The following is a 17,208-nucleotide window of genomic DNA, read 5'->3' on the forward strand; positions in this document are numbered from 1 at the left end:
AAAGCACCTCCTAGAATCATGGAAATCAAGTCAAGAATAAACAAATGGGACCTCATGAAACTTAAAAGCTTTTGCACAGCGAAAGAAACCATAAACAAGACTAAAAGCTAACCCTCAGAATGGGAAAAAATAATTGCCTATGAAACAACGGACAAAGGATTAACCTCGAAAATATACAAGCAGCTCACGCAGCTTAATACCAAAAAAGCAAATAACCCAATCCACAAATGGGTGGAAGACCTAAATAGACACTTCTCCAAAGAAGACATACAGATGGCCAACAAACACATGAAAAGATGCTCAACATCACTAATCATCAGAGAAATGCAAGTCAAAGCCACAATGAGGTATCACCTCACATCCATCAGAATGGCCATCATCACAAAATCTGGAAACCACAAATGTTGGAGAGGGTGTGGAAAAAAGGGAACTCTCCTGCACTGCTGGTGGGAATGTAAGCTGGTACAGCCACTATGGAAAACAATTTGGAGGTTCCTTAAAAAACTACAAATAGAACTACCATATGATCCAGTAATCCCACTCCTGGGCATATACCCAAAGAAAACCATCATCCCAAAAGAAACTTGTGCTATAATGTTTATTGCAGCACTATTTACAATAGCCAGGACATGGAAGCAACCTAAATGCCCATCAACAAATGAATGGATACAGAAGATGTGGCATATATATACAATGGAATATTACTCAGCTATAAAAAGGGATGAGATGGAGCTATATGTAATGAGGTGGATAGAACTACAGTCTGTCATACAGAGTGAAGTAAGTCAGAAAGAGGACAAATATTGTATGCTAACTCACATATATGGAATCTAAAAATGGTGCTGATGAACTCAGTGACAAGAACAAGGAAGCAGATAGAGAGAATGGACTGGAGAACTCGAGGTATGGGAGGGGGCGGGGGGTGAAGGGGAAGCTGAGATGAAGCGAGAGAGTAGCACAGATATATATACTACCAACTGTAAAATAGATAGTCAGTGGGAAGTTGTTGTATAACAAAGGGAGTCCAACTCGAGGATGGAAGATGCCTTAGAGGACTGGGGCAAGGAGGGTGGGGGGGACTCGGGGGGGGGAGTCAAGGAAGGGAGGGAATACGGGGATATGTGTATAAAAACAGATGATTGAACTTGGTGTACTCCCCCCCCAAAAAAAAAACCACATGAAAAAAAATTAATAATGATAATAAAAAAGAAAAGGTAGGACTCAAGAAGCAAAAGGGAGCTGTAAAGTAAGAGGAAGCAGTTAACAGTGCTGCCATCTGACTGTTCAGGAGAGGAGAGCCCAGTGGCTCACTGGATTGAGCAATTAGGAGGCTTTTAATGCTGTCTGAATGCGACAGCATCAGGTGAGGTCAGAATCCACACTGTAAAGGATTAAAGGGTGAAAAGGAAGTGATGAACTGAGAGCAGGAAATGTGCTAATTTTGCAAAAGTTTGGAGGTGATGGCAAGGGGAAGAAAATTCAGATGCCTTAGAAAGGCTGAGTTGAAGAGTTCGTTTTGTTTTGTTTTGTTTAAGATTTCCGAGTTGAGGATCCAGTGGGTGAGACAGCCTTAAGAGAAGCTGAGCAAATAAGTGAGCAAGGTACAGAGGAGATGGGAATGGACGGAATCGAGAGAATAAATGTAGGGTTTGCCTTAGAAAGAACTGGGGAATCAGATGTTCAAATAGCATACTACAAATGAATTAGAGAGCTATATGTAATATAAACTAACTTTAATATGATTTGTATCTCGTACTTATTTTTTTCAGGCTTTCAAAGGAGATTTTATGAAGTTTATTGCTACACACAGATTAGACTATGATAAAGTTATTAGGGAAGGAAAGCCAGGTAAAGGAAAACTTATTAGAGAAAATAAGATGGAGTTGGGGATAATGTTAGTAGGTGGAACAAACACCATAATGTCCTGGGCTCTTGCTGGAGGCTAGCCACAATTTGAAAATCGGTTCATAAGCATTTTGAAAGCAGTATCTGCATTTTCCACTTCCTACAGCATCAAGAACAGTGATCGACACACAGTGGCTCTTTTGGGAAATGTCTTCCCTTTATGGAATAATGCTGCCAATTACTGCACATTTTCCATATTTGGTTGTTAAGCTGAAAAATGGTAAGAAAAATACAAAAAGACTGGACAGGAGATGAATCATACTTACAATTTCATTGTAAGTGGGGTTGGTACATTTTGGAACAGATTTTGTTTTCCTCCTCTGAGCTTCACTGGGATATGGTAAAAGATAAAATTCAACATGTGCGCTGGGCGCGGAGCCATCTGGGAGATGCTGCAAAGAAAAATGGTTATAAATATTAATGTGTGTTGCTATCAAAGAAAACAAATACACAGCTACTAAATATCTAGACCAAAGGCAGGATCAAGATTTATTACAGTCACCGTTTATCAGAAAATAAGAGAACAATCAAAAGAAATACATCATTGCTCAAAAAGAATCCAAAGATACAGTTTAAAAGAGTAAATTTGTCCATCTTAAATTAAGTGCTGTGTCAGAAAACTACATTTAAAAGTCCATTAAATGTGATTTACTTTGATTTTTTTACAGTAAAAACTAAATTTGCATTTTTGACAGACATGGTCAAGAGATGAATATAAGCCACAGGCAGAGACAGGAACTGAGTGCCTCAGGAGACGCTACGCCACTTGAAAAATCAAAAAATTAAGTTTAACACATAAAATAAGATGTAGCATTTAATGATATGTAAATGTATATTACATAATATCACATTTTCAAATGGAATTTAATTAAAATATCAATTCGATCTACAACTTTAACATACTACTAGATAGTTATAATAATTTTATTATCTAAATTACGCTCAGATAATCCTTTTAAAATTGTGTTCTGTGGAACCCCCAATGTTGCCCACGTTGCTGCCTGATGGGTAGATCAATGATGTCAAATGAGTAGATCTCTGGACCCCCTCTCTCTAGTTTATCCTAACAACCCTCATCCCTGTCAGCTTCCCCAAATGGCTTCGGAACATCTCTCTTTTCAACCTTTTTTCCTATGGATTTTTTTATTTCTTAATAAATTTAAAGAATGAGTACACTGTTGAAAAGATTTGGAAACCACTGTACTTCAGAGAAATGGGTTTCTATCTTTGTGACCAAATGGATAGTAAATTGTACTAAAACACTAGGCTTATCTAGTTTGATAAAATGAGAAATGTGTGTGTAATTTATATTTAAATGGATGATTTGAAAGTCACAATTGAGAAACCAAATGCTTCTCTTGGTGAATACATCCTAACTATTAAATCAGTAATTTTCAACAAATATTTTTATATTCTTAATCACAGTGCCATTCACATGTGAACATCTAGTGCCACCCCCCAACATCATTAGCTTTAATTTTGCAGCTTTCTTTGGCATTCGAAAAAGCATATTGGAAAGTAAGAAAATGTGATAGGACTAACTTTTATTCCATTCTAATATATATGGTAAAAATTATGTCATTAGGAAAATCTGGCTCGTTGTTATTCACAAATTAAATAAAATACATCTGGACACACCCACATGTCAAAATGCTAAGACTGTGAAAACTGCTGCTTTAGATGTTGCTCAAGGTATCCTTGCCCCACCAGAAACCCTTCCCCAGGAGTAGCTCTGAAATGTATCAGTGGCACAATGGAATTTTCTTTCTGTGACACAGAAAAACATTGCCATTAATATTTGAGAGTGGATTTTTTTCTTTCTTTTCTTTTTTTTTTTTGGTGAGAAGAGTGAAGGGAGTAAAGTGTTTTTGCTTTGTGTAATCGTCTCTCTTTTCTACCACTGGGCTTGAGGATACCATACCTATAATCACTGTATGCTTCATGTTAGTGGTTAGAATCATGGTTCTGGAGAAAGGACTTTTTGGTTGCAATCTGGGCCCCCAAATATCCCAGCTATGTGGCTTTTGGTAGGTATCTTAACTTTTTTGTGGATCAGTTACCTAATCTGTTAAATGAGAATAAAGGCAATGTCTATCTCAAAGCATTCAAAAGATTAAATAAAATAAAGCATGTAATGTGAGTATAGGGCCTGAAATAGAGTAAGATTCAATAAATGCTTGCTACTATTTTTATTTTCTATAAATTGATCAAGAATATACTATAGGGCTTCCCTGGTTGCACAGTGGTTAAAAATCCACCTGCCAATGCAGGGGACATGGGTTCGATCCCTGTTTCAGGAAGATCCCACATGCTGCGGAGCAACTAAATCTGTGCGCCACAACTACTGAGCCTGCGCTCTAGAGACCGTGAGCCACAACTATTGAGCCCACGTGCTATAACTACTGAAGCCCACGCGCCTAGAACCCATGCTCTGCAACAAAAGAAGACACTGCAATGAGAAGCCTGTGCACCACAACGAAGAGTAGGCCCCGCTCTCCACAATTAGAGAAAGCCCACGTGCAGCAACGAAGACCCAACATGGCCAATAAATAAATAAATAAAATAAAATAAAAAAGAATACACTATATACACTGATTGGACAAGATCTCCCTAATGTACTATGACATTTATGAGCAGGTTTTCTCAACCTTGGCACTATTGACATTTGGGGCCAAACACTTCTTTTTTGTAGGGGGCTGTTCCAAGCACTGACCATGTTTTAACAGCATCACCAACCTCTACCTACCAGACTGCACTAGCACCGTCCTTCCAGTTGTGACCACCAAAAATGTCCACAGACATTTCTAAATGTCACCTGGGGGGCGAAATTGACCCCCATTGAGAACCGCTGAGATAGATGACTCCCAAATAAGAATCTGTAATTCATCCCTAGGGTCCTGGCCTACTGACCTGTAAACAGTTCCACAAGTACCTTTATATAAACTCTAACCAAAAATCTATCTTCTATCTTTCCTCACCACTCCAAAACAGATTTTTTCAACTTGTTACAACTGTATTAAATGATACAAGTTCATTTCTCTAGTGTCTCCCTTGTCATTGATTTTCAAATCCAAGTATGTACCAAGATCAACATTTTCCGGTTTTGCCCTAGTTCATTTGCCATGACATATCTTTATTTCCTAACTTATAATTAGATTTTAAGTACTTTTGATGCCCCAGTCTTCCCCTTTATTCCTTCATTCATCCTGTATATCACTGTTGTATTTAACCTTCCTGCAAAGCTGATTTGATTGTGTCACCTTCCTTCTCAAAACATTCAAGGATTTCCCACTGAGGAATAAACTCCCAATCACAGAAGGGAAAAAGTATTTTGTATACAAGCCTTCACCAAGCATTAAGCAATTAAAGGTTTGGGCTTCTGTTTCCAGTTAGTGTCTTTGACAAGATTCTTGAATATCCTGTTGTTTTTAGAATAATAGAGCAATTTAAGTCAGGGATGCATTAGATCTGAGCAGCTCACTTAGTCTGTCCTCAGCAGCTGTAAGTGCAGACATGGACTTCTCAAGTCTTTAAGAGAATCTTTTTCCTGATAGCAGCTGTCTTATCAACACTTTTCCCCCCCTCTTCTTACTGGGACTGTATCCTGCTCCTTAAAGATCTCATCTAATTTATTAAAGAAATCACTAGGTGTTTTTCATCAATACTTCTCATTTCACCGTTTGCCCTTATGTTTATGTGAATTAAATTTTATTTTAAAATGATTAAATAACTCCTACTTGTCTAACTGTCTTACCCCAGGATGTTTACTCTGGTTGTGTTTTAGACCTCCACAAAGACTTAACACTTTGACCTGAAGAGTCATAAGGCTTGGGGTTACAGAGTTCTTAGGCTGAGGCTCAGTCTAAACAATGAGACGTTTCCTTGTGTCACCCAGAGGACGTTTTTATTCGCGATGGATTGAAGTCAAGCAGCACTACCACTTTTTTCTAGAATTCTGGCTAATAATTTTACTGTGCTCAGAAGATGATGTGAAGTCACCCAAATTTCATTTTGTTGCTCAGACTAGCTCTGAATTTTATATATTCTAGATTTCCTGTTAAAATGCTTATCATTGTCTATGTTTAAAAAAATAGTTTTATATATGTGTTAGCTTCCTTATGAGATAAGAAATTATTTAAAAGGAAAATCCATGTCTTATTGTTCTACACCTCCCCCCCCCATATTTCCTTTGGGTTTTCCTCCATTTGTTACTGTACCCTACTACCCTAACCCCGCCCTCATTTCCTTCTTCCTAAGCTTTCAATGCTTCTGAATCTCCAATTAAAAATCTTAAATCTTCACTTGAGATTGGGCTTTCCTTTGCCTTCTTTCTTCTTTTCATAGCTATATCTTCCTCATAGCATTCCTTTCTTTCATAGAAGTCCTGTCCCTAACACAGTACTTGGCATATAGTGAATACTCAATAGACAGTTATCAAATGACTGATTAAATGAGCTGTATATTCATAGTGCCAGGCTCTTTGATAGTACTTTATAAGTATTTGCTGAATCATTATTTATAATGCAATATAAAAACCAGAAGTCTTCCTAACTTCCTAAGATTTAATTTTTTCTCTTACCTATTGCAACATTTCTTATTGTACCCAAGCAAGAAGAAGCTCATTGCAGGATAAGAAAGATGTATCTTGGGGTCTATTTCCACGGTCCGTCTGAGGTGTATACCCTGAACTCTAAGCTGTTTGAAGGCATCTCTCTGCTCGAGGTGATCTTCTCATGCATGTCACTGCATCAGGAATATGTTTGTTAAAGTCTGTTACATCCAATATTTTAATGCTCCACTGCTAAAACTTTGACTTTACCTAATCTCTCTGATCATGTTAGACAATTAGATGCTTACTACCCTTTCTTACTCCTTTTTGCTCCAGCTGGAGCTAGACTGAATTTGTAACATAATTACTTGAATTCAGTCTCAGAATGAATCTTTGGTCACCATTCCTTCCACCTGGAGACTTGGTCTCTAATTGCTGTCTTCTTCCTGAGATCTTCTTTATACTTCTGTGATAGTCCTCTCCACCTTTCTGGACTTCTCGCACTAACTCATTAAAAATCTCCTTGACAATAAGCAGAGCAAGTTATTTAAATCTCCTTCTAGGAGCTAATGATGACCTGACAATTTCTTGGGGGCCTAATAGATGGTGGAGTGTGAACTAAAGTCATATTTTTGTGCTACATTCCTATGCCCTCTCTCAACCTCCTATAAGTTTTCCCCTCTGTGTCCTGCTGTGTGGAGTATGTGGAAGAAACAGAAAGAGGTACATTCAAATTAATTGGAGGAGTGCCTTATGGGGACCTTTGTGTGGAGGCAGGGAGTTGGACCCCATTAGCACCAAGCACCCCTGCAGAGGAAATAATTGTCTCATACATATTTACCACTATACTATTTTTTAAAATATATGTAGGTGCTTTTATTAACACAATTTTAATATTTAAAAGCATTACTGCATTTATAGTAGTTTTAAAAATTATTTTGTATGTCTTAAATTTATCAGCTGGCAAAAGGACTTTAATGACATCTGAGAATTTTGTTTGTTTGTTTAAAAAGAGGTCTCGCCAGTTGAAAAGATTAGAAACAAAAGCCTTAGGATATTCTTAGCATTCACTGGTGGAAGAGACTTCTTTCTTGACTGAAGAATCAAATACAGAGGATTCTTAGCTTGGTTATTAAGTTATAAAAATTAAAATGTATGTACAATATATTAGTAAATCTTTATTCACAATGTTGACTTCTAAATAATATTGTTAAGAATTAAATATAGCAATTTTCTGACTTCATTTCTTGCCTCAGATTGCACACAGCATTTCAAATGGTTTTCAATGCTACTTTTGTTGTTTTTATGATCAGTGAATGAAAGTATCTAGAAGATACGGTTAATTTATCAAAATTGAGGGGAAGAAAAGTTAGCGGTAGCATGCTGGTATAAAAACAAAGCAGAATATAAACTGTCCATAAAGTAAATAAAGCCACCTCACATTGTAGGGTATGCCAGCAACTCTTCAGTATTTTCATATGAGTATATGAGAAAGACATTTACTTTTCATAACAGTAATAATAATAGCTACCACATACTGAATATTTAACTTATTTAAAGCACTCTCTTAAAATAATCCTTGAGCCAATAATTGTCTTTATTTTATTTAAGAGGTATTTCTACAAAGCCTATGCTCTTAACCACTACCCTATACAGACTCTACATAGAATGCAAAGGAAACTGTCAGATTCAAATTAAGAGCACTTCTCGATCAGATTTTATCAGGAATGTGATGAAGGCACATGGTGTAAAAATATCAGACAGTTTGGAAACGTCTGTAGATGAATTCAGTTTAATTGTATTTAATAGGTTATTATCTTTTTGATGAATAATTTATGAGAATTTTCCATCAAGTTTTTTTTTTTAACTTAAATGTTTCCAATCATAGGATAATATAGGCTTTGGTAGAACTCAGCTGATGATTAAAATATGATAGGACTATCAAAACCTGAGGTCTAGGCCAGAAACAAAACAACGTAGTAAAAAAGCATTTTCCTCATCTATGTGCCTGCCAAACTGCAACACTGAAACTCGGGCTAGCCATCATGAAGAGGGTCTTTTTATAAAATGACAATGTACAATAAAAGCACAGAAGTATAATGAAAGTGCTTGCAATGTATGGTTTGCTGTATGTTTTAGTTAAAGAAATGGTGGAATGGTTTCTCCAATCTTTCTCTGTGTTAATTCATATAGAAGGGGATGATTTCAGGTCTCCGTGAATTCAATTAGGATGGTCTTCTGCTTCATTTCACACCAATTTAAGACTTTAATAGAACTCTTATCATCAATAGGTGATTTCCAATAATTTAAAAAAAAATCAACTCAAAAATCAAACTACCATGTTTCTAGCACTTTGGATGGTCTGGGAGAGGACACAGAAAAGTGATCCAAATAGTTTCTGCTTTCAAAGCAATGACAAACTCATTGGCATGGTCATCTTGTGGTATATATATATATATATGCATATATATATATATTTTTAAATTTTAATCCTCAACTTGATGTAGTTAACAACCAGACAGAAGTCACAGTTTAGAAGATAGAATTCCTTTTCTGACTCAATACATACAGATTAAATTGCTTCTAAAAGTCCAGAATTGTAATTAGAGCTCCAGACTTTATCACTGAAGTGTCTCGTGAAGTTTGAAAAGTTTTTCCACTTCTCAGCCTTAATAACATGGAACAAGTAGGGCAATAAACCTCATTTATTTTTCACAATCTACTCAATAGCAAATACTGAAGAACTGTTTGTGCATTAACTGGTAATTAAATTTTTTTTTTTTTTTTACAATTGCACTGAACCACTCTAAATGATTTCAAATTTCCTAACCCTTAGCCTCTACCCTCAAGTGCTGAGAAAATCATACAGATAAGAGACAGACTATGTTTTGTTAGAGATTGCTGAAGAATTGTGAAGAACAGATGAAATACTGGAAGATTAGCTTTATGGTATTATATTTGATAGTATGGGGGAAGGATGGATTACAAAAAGCAGAAACTAGTAATTTAGAGGTAAAATAGAAGTTTTTTTTACCCATATACCTCAAATATTTGCCTTGATCCTATCTGACTAAACAGTTTTATCATGATTTAAATAAAGATATAGATATATGATGTACAGGTGTCAATAATCTGAGTGTTATGGCCGATATGCTGGATCAGATCATCAGGACTGAGTTATGAGGGGCTGGAATGATGAGCTATATCTAGCAAGGTTAAAAACAATAGACTGAATGTCAGGGGCTTCTTTTGAGTCTGGAAAACTCACTCTGCAAACCCAGGATATGAAATTCTTTTTGCTTTCCTTCATTGGAATATGTATTTTTCTTTTGTTGCTGAAGGGTATATTCTCTGCCTGTGGAACTCTAAGTTGACAATTCTTTTCTTTTAACACTTTAATGATGTTCCACTGTCTTCTAGCTTCAATTGCTTCTTGCCTACATTGTTTCATTGTTCTCCTGTATGCCAAGTGTTTTTTTCTAGCCGTTTCACAGTTATTTTCATTGTCCTTGGTTTTTAGCAGTTTGAGGACAATATATAAATGCATGCTTTTCTTTGAGTTTTTTCTTTTGGTACTCACTAAGGTACTTAAATTCATAAATGTATGTCTTTCACTAAACTTTGGATGTTTTTGACCATTATTTCTTCAAATGTTTTTCTGCCTCAATCTATTTCTTCTGTCCTGGGAGTACAGAAAACAAATGTGACCTAATGTTAGATCTTTGAGTATTTTCCCACAGACCCCTAAAATTCTCTTTTCCCAATATTTTTTCCCCATGTTCTTTAAATTGGATAATTTCCCTTGATCTATCTTCCAGTTCACTGACTCTTTCTCCTATCATCTCCATTTTTCTCTTGAGTCCCTCAAGCAAGATTTTAAATTTTAGATATTTTATGTTATTTTACTTTTTTAAAGATATTTATTTATTTATTTATTTATCCATTTTTTTGGCTGTGTTGAGTCTTCATTGTTGTATGTGGGCTTTCTCTAGTTGTGGCGAGCAGGGGCTACTCTTCATGGTGGTGCACAGGCTTCTCAATCCAGTGGCTTCTCTTGTTGTGGAGCATGGGCTCTAGGCTCATGGGCTTCAGTAGTTGCGGTGGGCAGGCTCAGTAGTTGTGGCTCACAGGCTCTAGAGTACAAGCTCAGTAACTGTGGTGCACGGGCTTAGTTGCTCTGTGGCATGTGGGATCTTCCTGGACCAGGGATCGAACCCGTGTCCCCTGCAATGGCAGGCGGATTCTTAACCACTGCACCACCAGGGAAGTCCCTAGATATTTTATATTTCAGTCCTTAAATGTACATTAATACTTTTAAAATGAAGTTTGTAATTAACATTAATATAATTAACAGAACATTAAAATAACATAACATTATATTAATTTCAGGTATAGAATGTAATGATTTGACTATGAAGTCTAGTATTCATCCATCACCACACAGAGTTCCAAATTTTTTTTTCTTATGATGAGAACTTTTAAAATCTACTCTCACCAACTTTCAAATATACAACACAGTATTATTAACTACAATCAGAATGCTGTACACTATATCCTTGTGATGTATTTTATAACTGATAGATTATTCTTTTGGCCCCCTTTACCCATTTCACCCCTCTCCTGACCTCTGGCAGTCACCAGTCCTGTTCTCTGTATCTATGAGCTTGGTTTCATTTTTTCTTAGATTCCACGTACAAGTGAAATCTAGTGGTATTTGTCTTTCTCTGCCTGACTTACTTCACTAAGCATAACCCTCTCAAGGCCCATCCATGAGGTCACTAATGACAAGATTTTCTTCTTTTTATGGATGAATAATATTCCATTGTGTGTCTGTACAACATTTTCTTTATTCATTCATCCATTGGTGGGCACTTAGGTTGCTTCCACATCTTGGCTGTAGCAAATAATGCTGCAGAAAACATGGAGGTACACATTATCATTTTGAATTGGCATTTTCACTTTCTTTGAATAAAAACTCAGAAGTAGAATTGCTGGATCATATGGTAGTTCTATTTTTAATTTCTTGAGGAATCTCCATACTATTTTCCATAGTGTCAACACCAATTTACATTTCTACCAATAGTGCACAAGGGTTCCCTTTCTCCACATCCTTGCCAACACCTGTTATTTCTTGTCTTGATAATAGCCATTCCATATGTGAAGTGATATCTCACTGTGGTTTTGATTAGCATTTTCCTGATGATTAGTGATGTGAAGCACCTTTTCATGTACGTGTTGGCCATCTGGATGTTTTCTTTGGAAAAATGTCTTTTCAGATCATCTGTCCAGTTTTTAATTGGCTTGTTTGGTTTTTTTGCTGAGTTGTTTGAGGTCTTTGTACATTTTGGATATTAGTCCTTTACTAGAGATGTGGTTTGTTAATACTTCCTCCCAGTCAGTAAGCTGCCTTTTCATTCTGTTGATGGCTTTCTTAGCTGTGCAGAAGCATTTGTAGATTGATATAGTCCCAGTTGCTTATTTTTGCTTTTGTTGCCTTTATTTTTGGTGTCAAATCCAAAAATCACCACTAAGATCAATGTCAGGGAGCCTTTTTCCTACGTTTCTTCTAGGAGTTTTATGGTTTTGAGTCTCATATTCAAGTCCTTCATCCATTTTGACTTAATATCTGTGTATGGTATAAGATAGTGGTTCAGTTCCTTTTTTGAGCATGTGGCTATCCAGTTTTCCCAGCACTATTTATTAAAGAGACTGCTTTTCCCCACTGTATATTTTTGGCTCATTTGCCATAAATTTGTTCTTTCTCAAGATTGCTTTGGCTATTTGGCATCTTTTCTGGTTCCATACAAATTTTAGGATCATTTGTTCTGTTTCTCTGGAAATGCCATTGGAATATTGATAGGGATTGATTCAATATTGATTGAATCTGTAGGTTTCTTTGGGTAGTATGGACATTTAAACAATGCTAATTCTTCCAATCCATGAGTATGGAATATCTTTCCATTTACTTTTGTTTCTTCAATTTATTTTGGTGTCTTATGGCTTTCTGTGTACAGGTTTTCACCTCCTTGGTTAAATTTATCCCTAGGTTTTTAATTCTTCTAAGTGCAGTTATAAATAAGATTGTTTTCTTAATTTCTCTTTCTGATTGTTCATTATCAGTGTACAGAAATGCAAGTGATTTTTATATATAAGTATTCTCTGCTTTTTTTGAAGTTTGCTTTATGCCACTTTGCTTTAATGAAAGACCTATATTAGCACATGTTTTTGCTAATCAAATGAAATCCAAAGAGGATTTTCGCTTTTACAAGTAAAGGTGAAAAGAGAAAACAGTGTTCAGCATTTTTTGGGGGGCAGCAAACTCTTATAGAGGTAGCATGAACCCTGAGCAGTGAGAGTGGCACTGCCAAGCTCTTTTCATAAGAACTACACTCAGCATCTCAGCATCAAGGCCTCTATAGCTTTGAACTGTGTCTGTGGGAATGTGTGCTTTATCTGAATTTATTCTGTGAATTTGTTAGCAAGATGTGGCCTAAGGTAATTGAGTCTTCATTTTTGCTATTTTGGCTTACTAAAGATTTTGTGGGAATGCTCTATTTTTGGATATTGAGGGAAACATTGATTTTGTATTCTGCAATTTTTACTGAGCTCATTTATTAATTCTAATAGTTTTTTGTGAAGTCTTCCATATGTGATATCATGTCATCTATAAATAGGGACAGTTTTACACCTTCCATTCCAATTTGGATGCCTTTAATTTTTTTTTTCTTGCCTAATTAAAGTGATGAGGGTGGGTATCCTTGTCTTATTCCTGATGTTCCAGGAAAAGCTTTCAAGTTTTTACCATTGAGTATGATGTTAGCTGTGAGCTTGTCATACACATCCTTTATTATGTTGAGGTATATTCCCTCTATACCCTCCTTGTTGAGAGTTTTATCATAAATGGATGTTGAGTTTTGTCAAATGTCCTTTCTGCATCTATTAGGATGGTCATGTGATCTTTAGCGTTCATTCTGTTAATGTGATCTATCACGTTGATTGTTTTCTGGATGTTGAAACCTTCTTTCATCCCTGGAATAAATCCTAGCTAATCATAGTGTATGATTCTTTTAATGTATTGTTGAATTCAGTTTGCTAATATTTTGTTGAGGATTGTTGCATCTATGTTCATGAGGTATACTGGCTTGTAAGTGACTTGTAAGAACACTTGTAGTGTTCTTACCTGGTTTTGGTATCAAGGTAATGCTGGCCTCATGAAATGAGTTCAGAAGTGTTCTCACCTCTTCCCGTTTGAGAAGGATTGGTAGTAATTGGTGCTACTGTTTGGTAAAATTCACCCATTAAATTTTCTAGTCCTGGTCTTCTCTTTGTTGGGAGGTTTTTAATTACTTATTCGATCTCCTTACTTATTAGAGGTCTGTTAAGATATTCTGTTTCTTCATAATTCAGTCTTGGTAAGTTGTATGTTTCTAGAAATTTATTCTTTTCTTCTCGGTTGTCCAATTTGTTGGTGTATAATTTTCATAATTTCTGATTCTTTGCATTTCTGTGGTATCACTTTTAATATCTGTTTTTTCATTTCTGATTTTATTTGAGCCTCTTTTTTTTTCTTAGTCTAGGCAAACGTTTGTCAGTTTTATCATTTCAAAAAACCAGCTCTTAGTTTCATTGATCTTTTCCATTATTTTCTTCTCTCTAATTTATTTCTGCTTTGATCTTTCTTATTTCTTTCTGCTAACTTTGGGTTTAGTTTGTTCTTCTTTTTCTAGTTTGTTGAGATGTAGAGTTAGGGTGTTTATTTGAGATATTCTTTTTAAAAAATATTTTATACCATTGTGGTTGGAAGAAATTCTTGGTATGATTTCTATCTTCTTAAATTTGCCAAGGTTTGTGTGTATGTGTGTGTGTGTGTGTGTGTGTGTGTGTGTGTGTGTGAAATATAACATGATCTATCCTGGATTATGTTCTGTGTTTGCTTGAAAAGAATATGTATTCTGCTGCTGTTGGCTGGATTGTTCTGTTTATAAGTCTGTTAGGTCTATTTGACCTGAAATATGGTTTAAACCCAATATTTTCATGCTGATTTTCTTTCTGGATGATCTATCCATTGTTGTAAGTGGGGTATTGAAGTCCACCACTATTATTATATTGTTGTGTATTTCTCCCTTCAGATCTGTTAATATTCGCTTAATATATTTAGGTATGCCAATGTTGGATTTGTATATATTTATGTTTCCTATACCTTCTTGATGAATTGACCCCTTTATCATTATATAATGAATTTGTCTCATTACCATTTTTTGGCTTAAAGTCTATTTTGTCTGATATAAGTACAACTACCCTTGCTCTCTTTTGGTTTCCAGTTACATGGAATATCTTCTTTCATCCCTTTACTTTGAGCCTATGTATGTCCTTAAAGCTGAAATTGTCTTATAGGTGGCATATAGGGGTTGGGTCATGGTTTGTTTTTCTTTTTTGTCCAACCAGCCGTTCTATGTCTTTTGATTGGATAATTCAACCCATTTGCATGAAGAATAATTACTGATAGGTAAGGACTTTCTCATGTCATCTTATTGTTTTCTTGCTGTTCTTTTGTTCCCTTGTTCCTCTCTTCCTCTCTTGCAGCCTTCTTTTGTAAACTGATGATTTTCTGTAGTGGCATGCTTTGATTCATTTATCTTTATCCTTTGTGAATCTACTGTAGGTTTTGCTTTGTGGTTACCATGGGGTTTATTAAAAACATCTTATAGATATAATAATCTATTTATGCTTGTTAGCTTTACTTCAATCATATACAAAAACTCTGCCCCTTTACTCCCCCATTTTATGTTATCAAAGTCACAATTTACCTCTTTTTATATTGTTTGTTCATTAACAGGTTATTGTAGCTATACTTATTTTTAATACTCTTGTACTTTAACCTTTATACTAGAATTAAGTGGTTAACCCTCCACCATATTATAGTATTAGAGTAATCTAACTTTGACTCTATACTTTACCAGGGTTTACACATTTTCATATATACGTGTTACCAATTAGTATCCTTTCATTTCAGCTTGAAGAACTCCTTTCAGCATTTCTTATAAGGCAGGTCTAGTGGTGGCTAATTTCTTCAGCTTTTGTTTGTCTGGAAAAGTCTTTATCCTTACTTCATTTCTGAAAGACAGCTTTGCCAGGTAAAGCATTCTTTTTTTTTTTTTTCTTTCTTTGTTTTTTTTTTGGGGGGGGGGTTACACCAGGTTCAATCATCTGTTTTTATACACATATCCCCGTATTCCCTCCCAAAGCATTCTTGATTGGCATTTATTTTAGTTTAGTTCTTTGAATATATCATCTCACTCTCTCTTGGTCTGTAAGGTTTTTGCTGAGAAATCTGCTGATAACTCCATGGGGGCTCCCTTTTAAGTTACAAGCCTTTTATCCTCTTGTTGCCTTCAAGATTCTCTCTTTGTCTTTGAATTTTGATAGTTTTATTATCATGTTTTCTGGAGAGGATCTCTTTAAAATTGAGTTTGTCTGGTGACCTATGAGCTTCGGGAATGCAAATATCCAAGTCTTTCCCCAGATTTGGGAGGTTCTCAGCCATTATTTCTTTAAATATACTTTCTGCTCCCTTTTTTCATCTCTTTTTCTGGAACTCCAATAGATCACATAGGCTTTCTTCACTCTTTTCCTTTATTCTCCTTTGTTCTCCCCTGACTGGATAATTTCAAAGTTCCTGTCTCCTATCTCATAGATTCTTCTTCTGCTTGATCCAATCTCCTGGTGATGCTCTGTTATATTTTTCATTTCATTCATCATACTTTCCAGCTCTAAAATTTCTGTTTGGTTCTTTTTTTTTTAAAAAAAGGTTCTATCTCTTTGTTAAACTTCTCATTTTGTTCATTATTACTTTCCTGATATTTTTGAATTGTCTTTGTTTTCTGTAACTCATAAAGTTTTCCTTAAACAGCTATTTTGAATTTTTATATCAGGTAAATCACAGATCTTCAGATCTTTCTGTTCAATTACTGGAAGATTATTGTCATCCTTTGATGGTTTCTTGTTATCTTGATTTTTTGTGTTTCTTGAAATTGCGCATTGTTGTCTTCCTATTTAAAGTAGCAGTCACCTCCTCCAATCTTTACTCTCTGCCCATTTCAGTGTATCCAAAGTCACATTTTTTTGCTGCCACAGTGTGGTGGAACTTCTCTGCATACCTGGACTTCCACAAAGGCTCTGTTATGCATGGATGATTGTCTAAGACAGTGCTTTCCAGGAACTCCTGGACCATGACTGAGAGGGGCAGGAGTTAGTTCACAGGCCACTGCAGGGTCCTCAGCTGGGACTGAGGTCTGTGTGTCTATTATGTGAAACATAGGTAGGTGAGACTCCTCCCTGATCCCTCTGTGGATGGTACTAGGTCTCACTTTTGTCTGTGGATGGATGCTGAATTTTTATTGTTGAGTGGGAGACAAAATGAGGGATGTCTTTTGCTACTACGATGCTGATGTCACTCCTAAGGGGATTTCAGAAAAGTTAGGAAGGAAGCAAATTAAGAGAATCAATGTCAGGGCCTTAGCTTCTGGGTTTTTTTGTTTGTTTGTTTGTTTGTTTGTTTGCTTTTAAAGTTAGAATGTAGAATTGAAGGAGATTTTGGATAAAGGATAGAGATTAGTGTACACAGCTTTCAATAAGAACAGAGAGTGATTGAATAAAATTTACATCATGTGCTGTCCTGTACATTGACGGCTATGTCATCTGGGGAGATGGTGACAGTCCAGAGCTGTTGAATATTTAGAGCAATAATTCTCAGC

General features: G+C 35.8%; 1 protein-coding gene across 7 annotated transcripts in view; it reads right to left on the reverse strand.

Moving 5' to 3' along the window:
• The window catches only part of PIK3C2G (phosphatidylinositol-4-phosphate 3-kinase catalytic subunit type 2 gamma), a 363,004-nt gene that overhangs the window by 25,011 nt on the left and 320,785 nt on the right, over positions 1-17,208 (reverse strand). For all 7 annotated transcript variants that reach the window (XR_009048372.1, XR_009048371.1, XM_057701641.1 and 4 more), the window contains one exon: positions 2,172-2,297. Coding sequence is in view for 5 of the 7 variants with exons in the window: in XM_057701641.1 (XP_057557624.1) it covers positions 2,172-2,297 (126 nt within the window). In the remaining 2 variants the exon portion in view is untranslated. The remainder of the gene's footprint in view (positions 1-2,171; positions 2,298-17,208) is intronic.

Source organism: Hippopotamus amphibius, chromosome 12 (genome assembly GCF_030028045.1).
Source record: "Hippopotamus amphibius kiboko isolate mHipAmp2 chromosome 12, mHipAmp2.hap2, whole genome shotgun sequence".
In the NCBI taxonomy this organism is placed as follows: Eukaryota; Metazoa; Chordata; class Mammalia; order Artiodactyla; family Hippopotamidae; genus Hippopotamus; species Hippopotamus amphibius.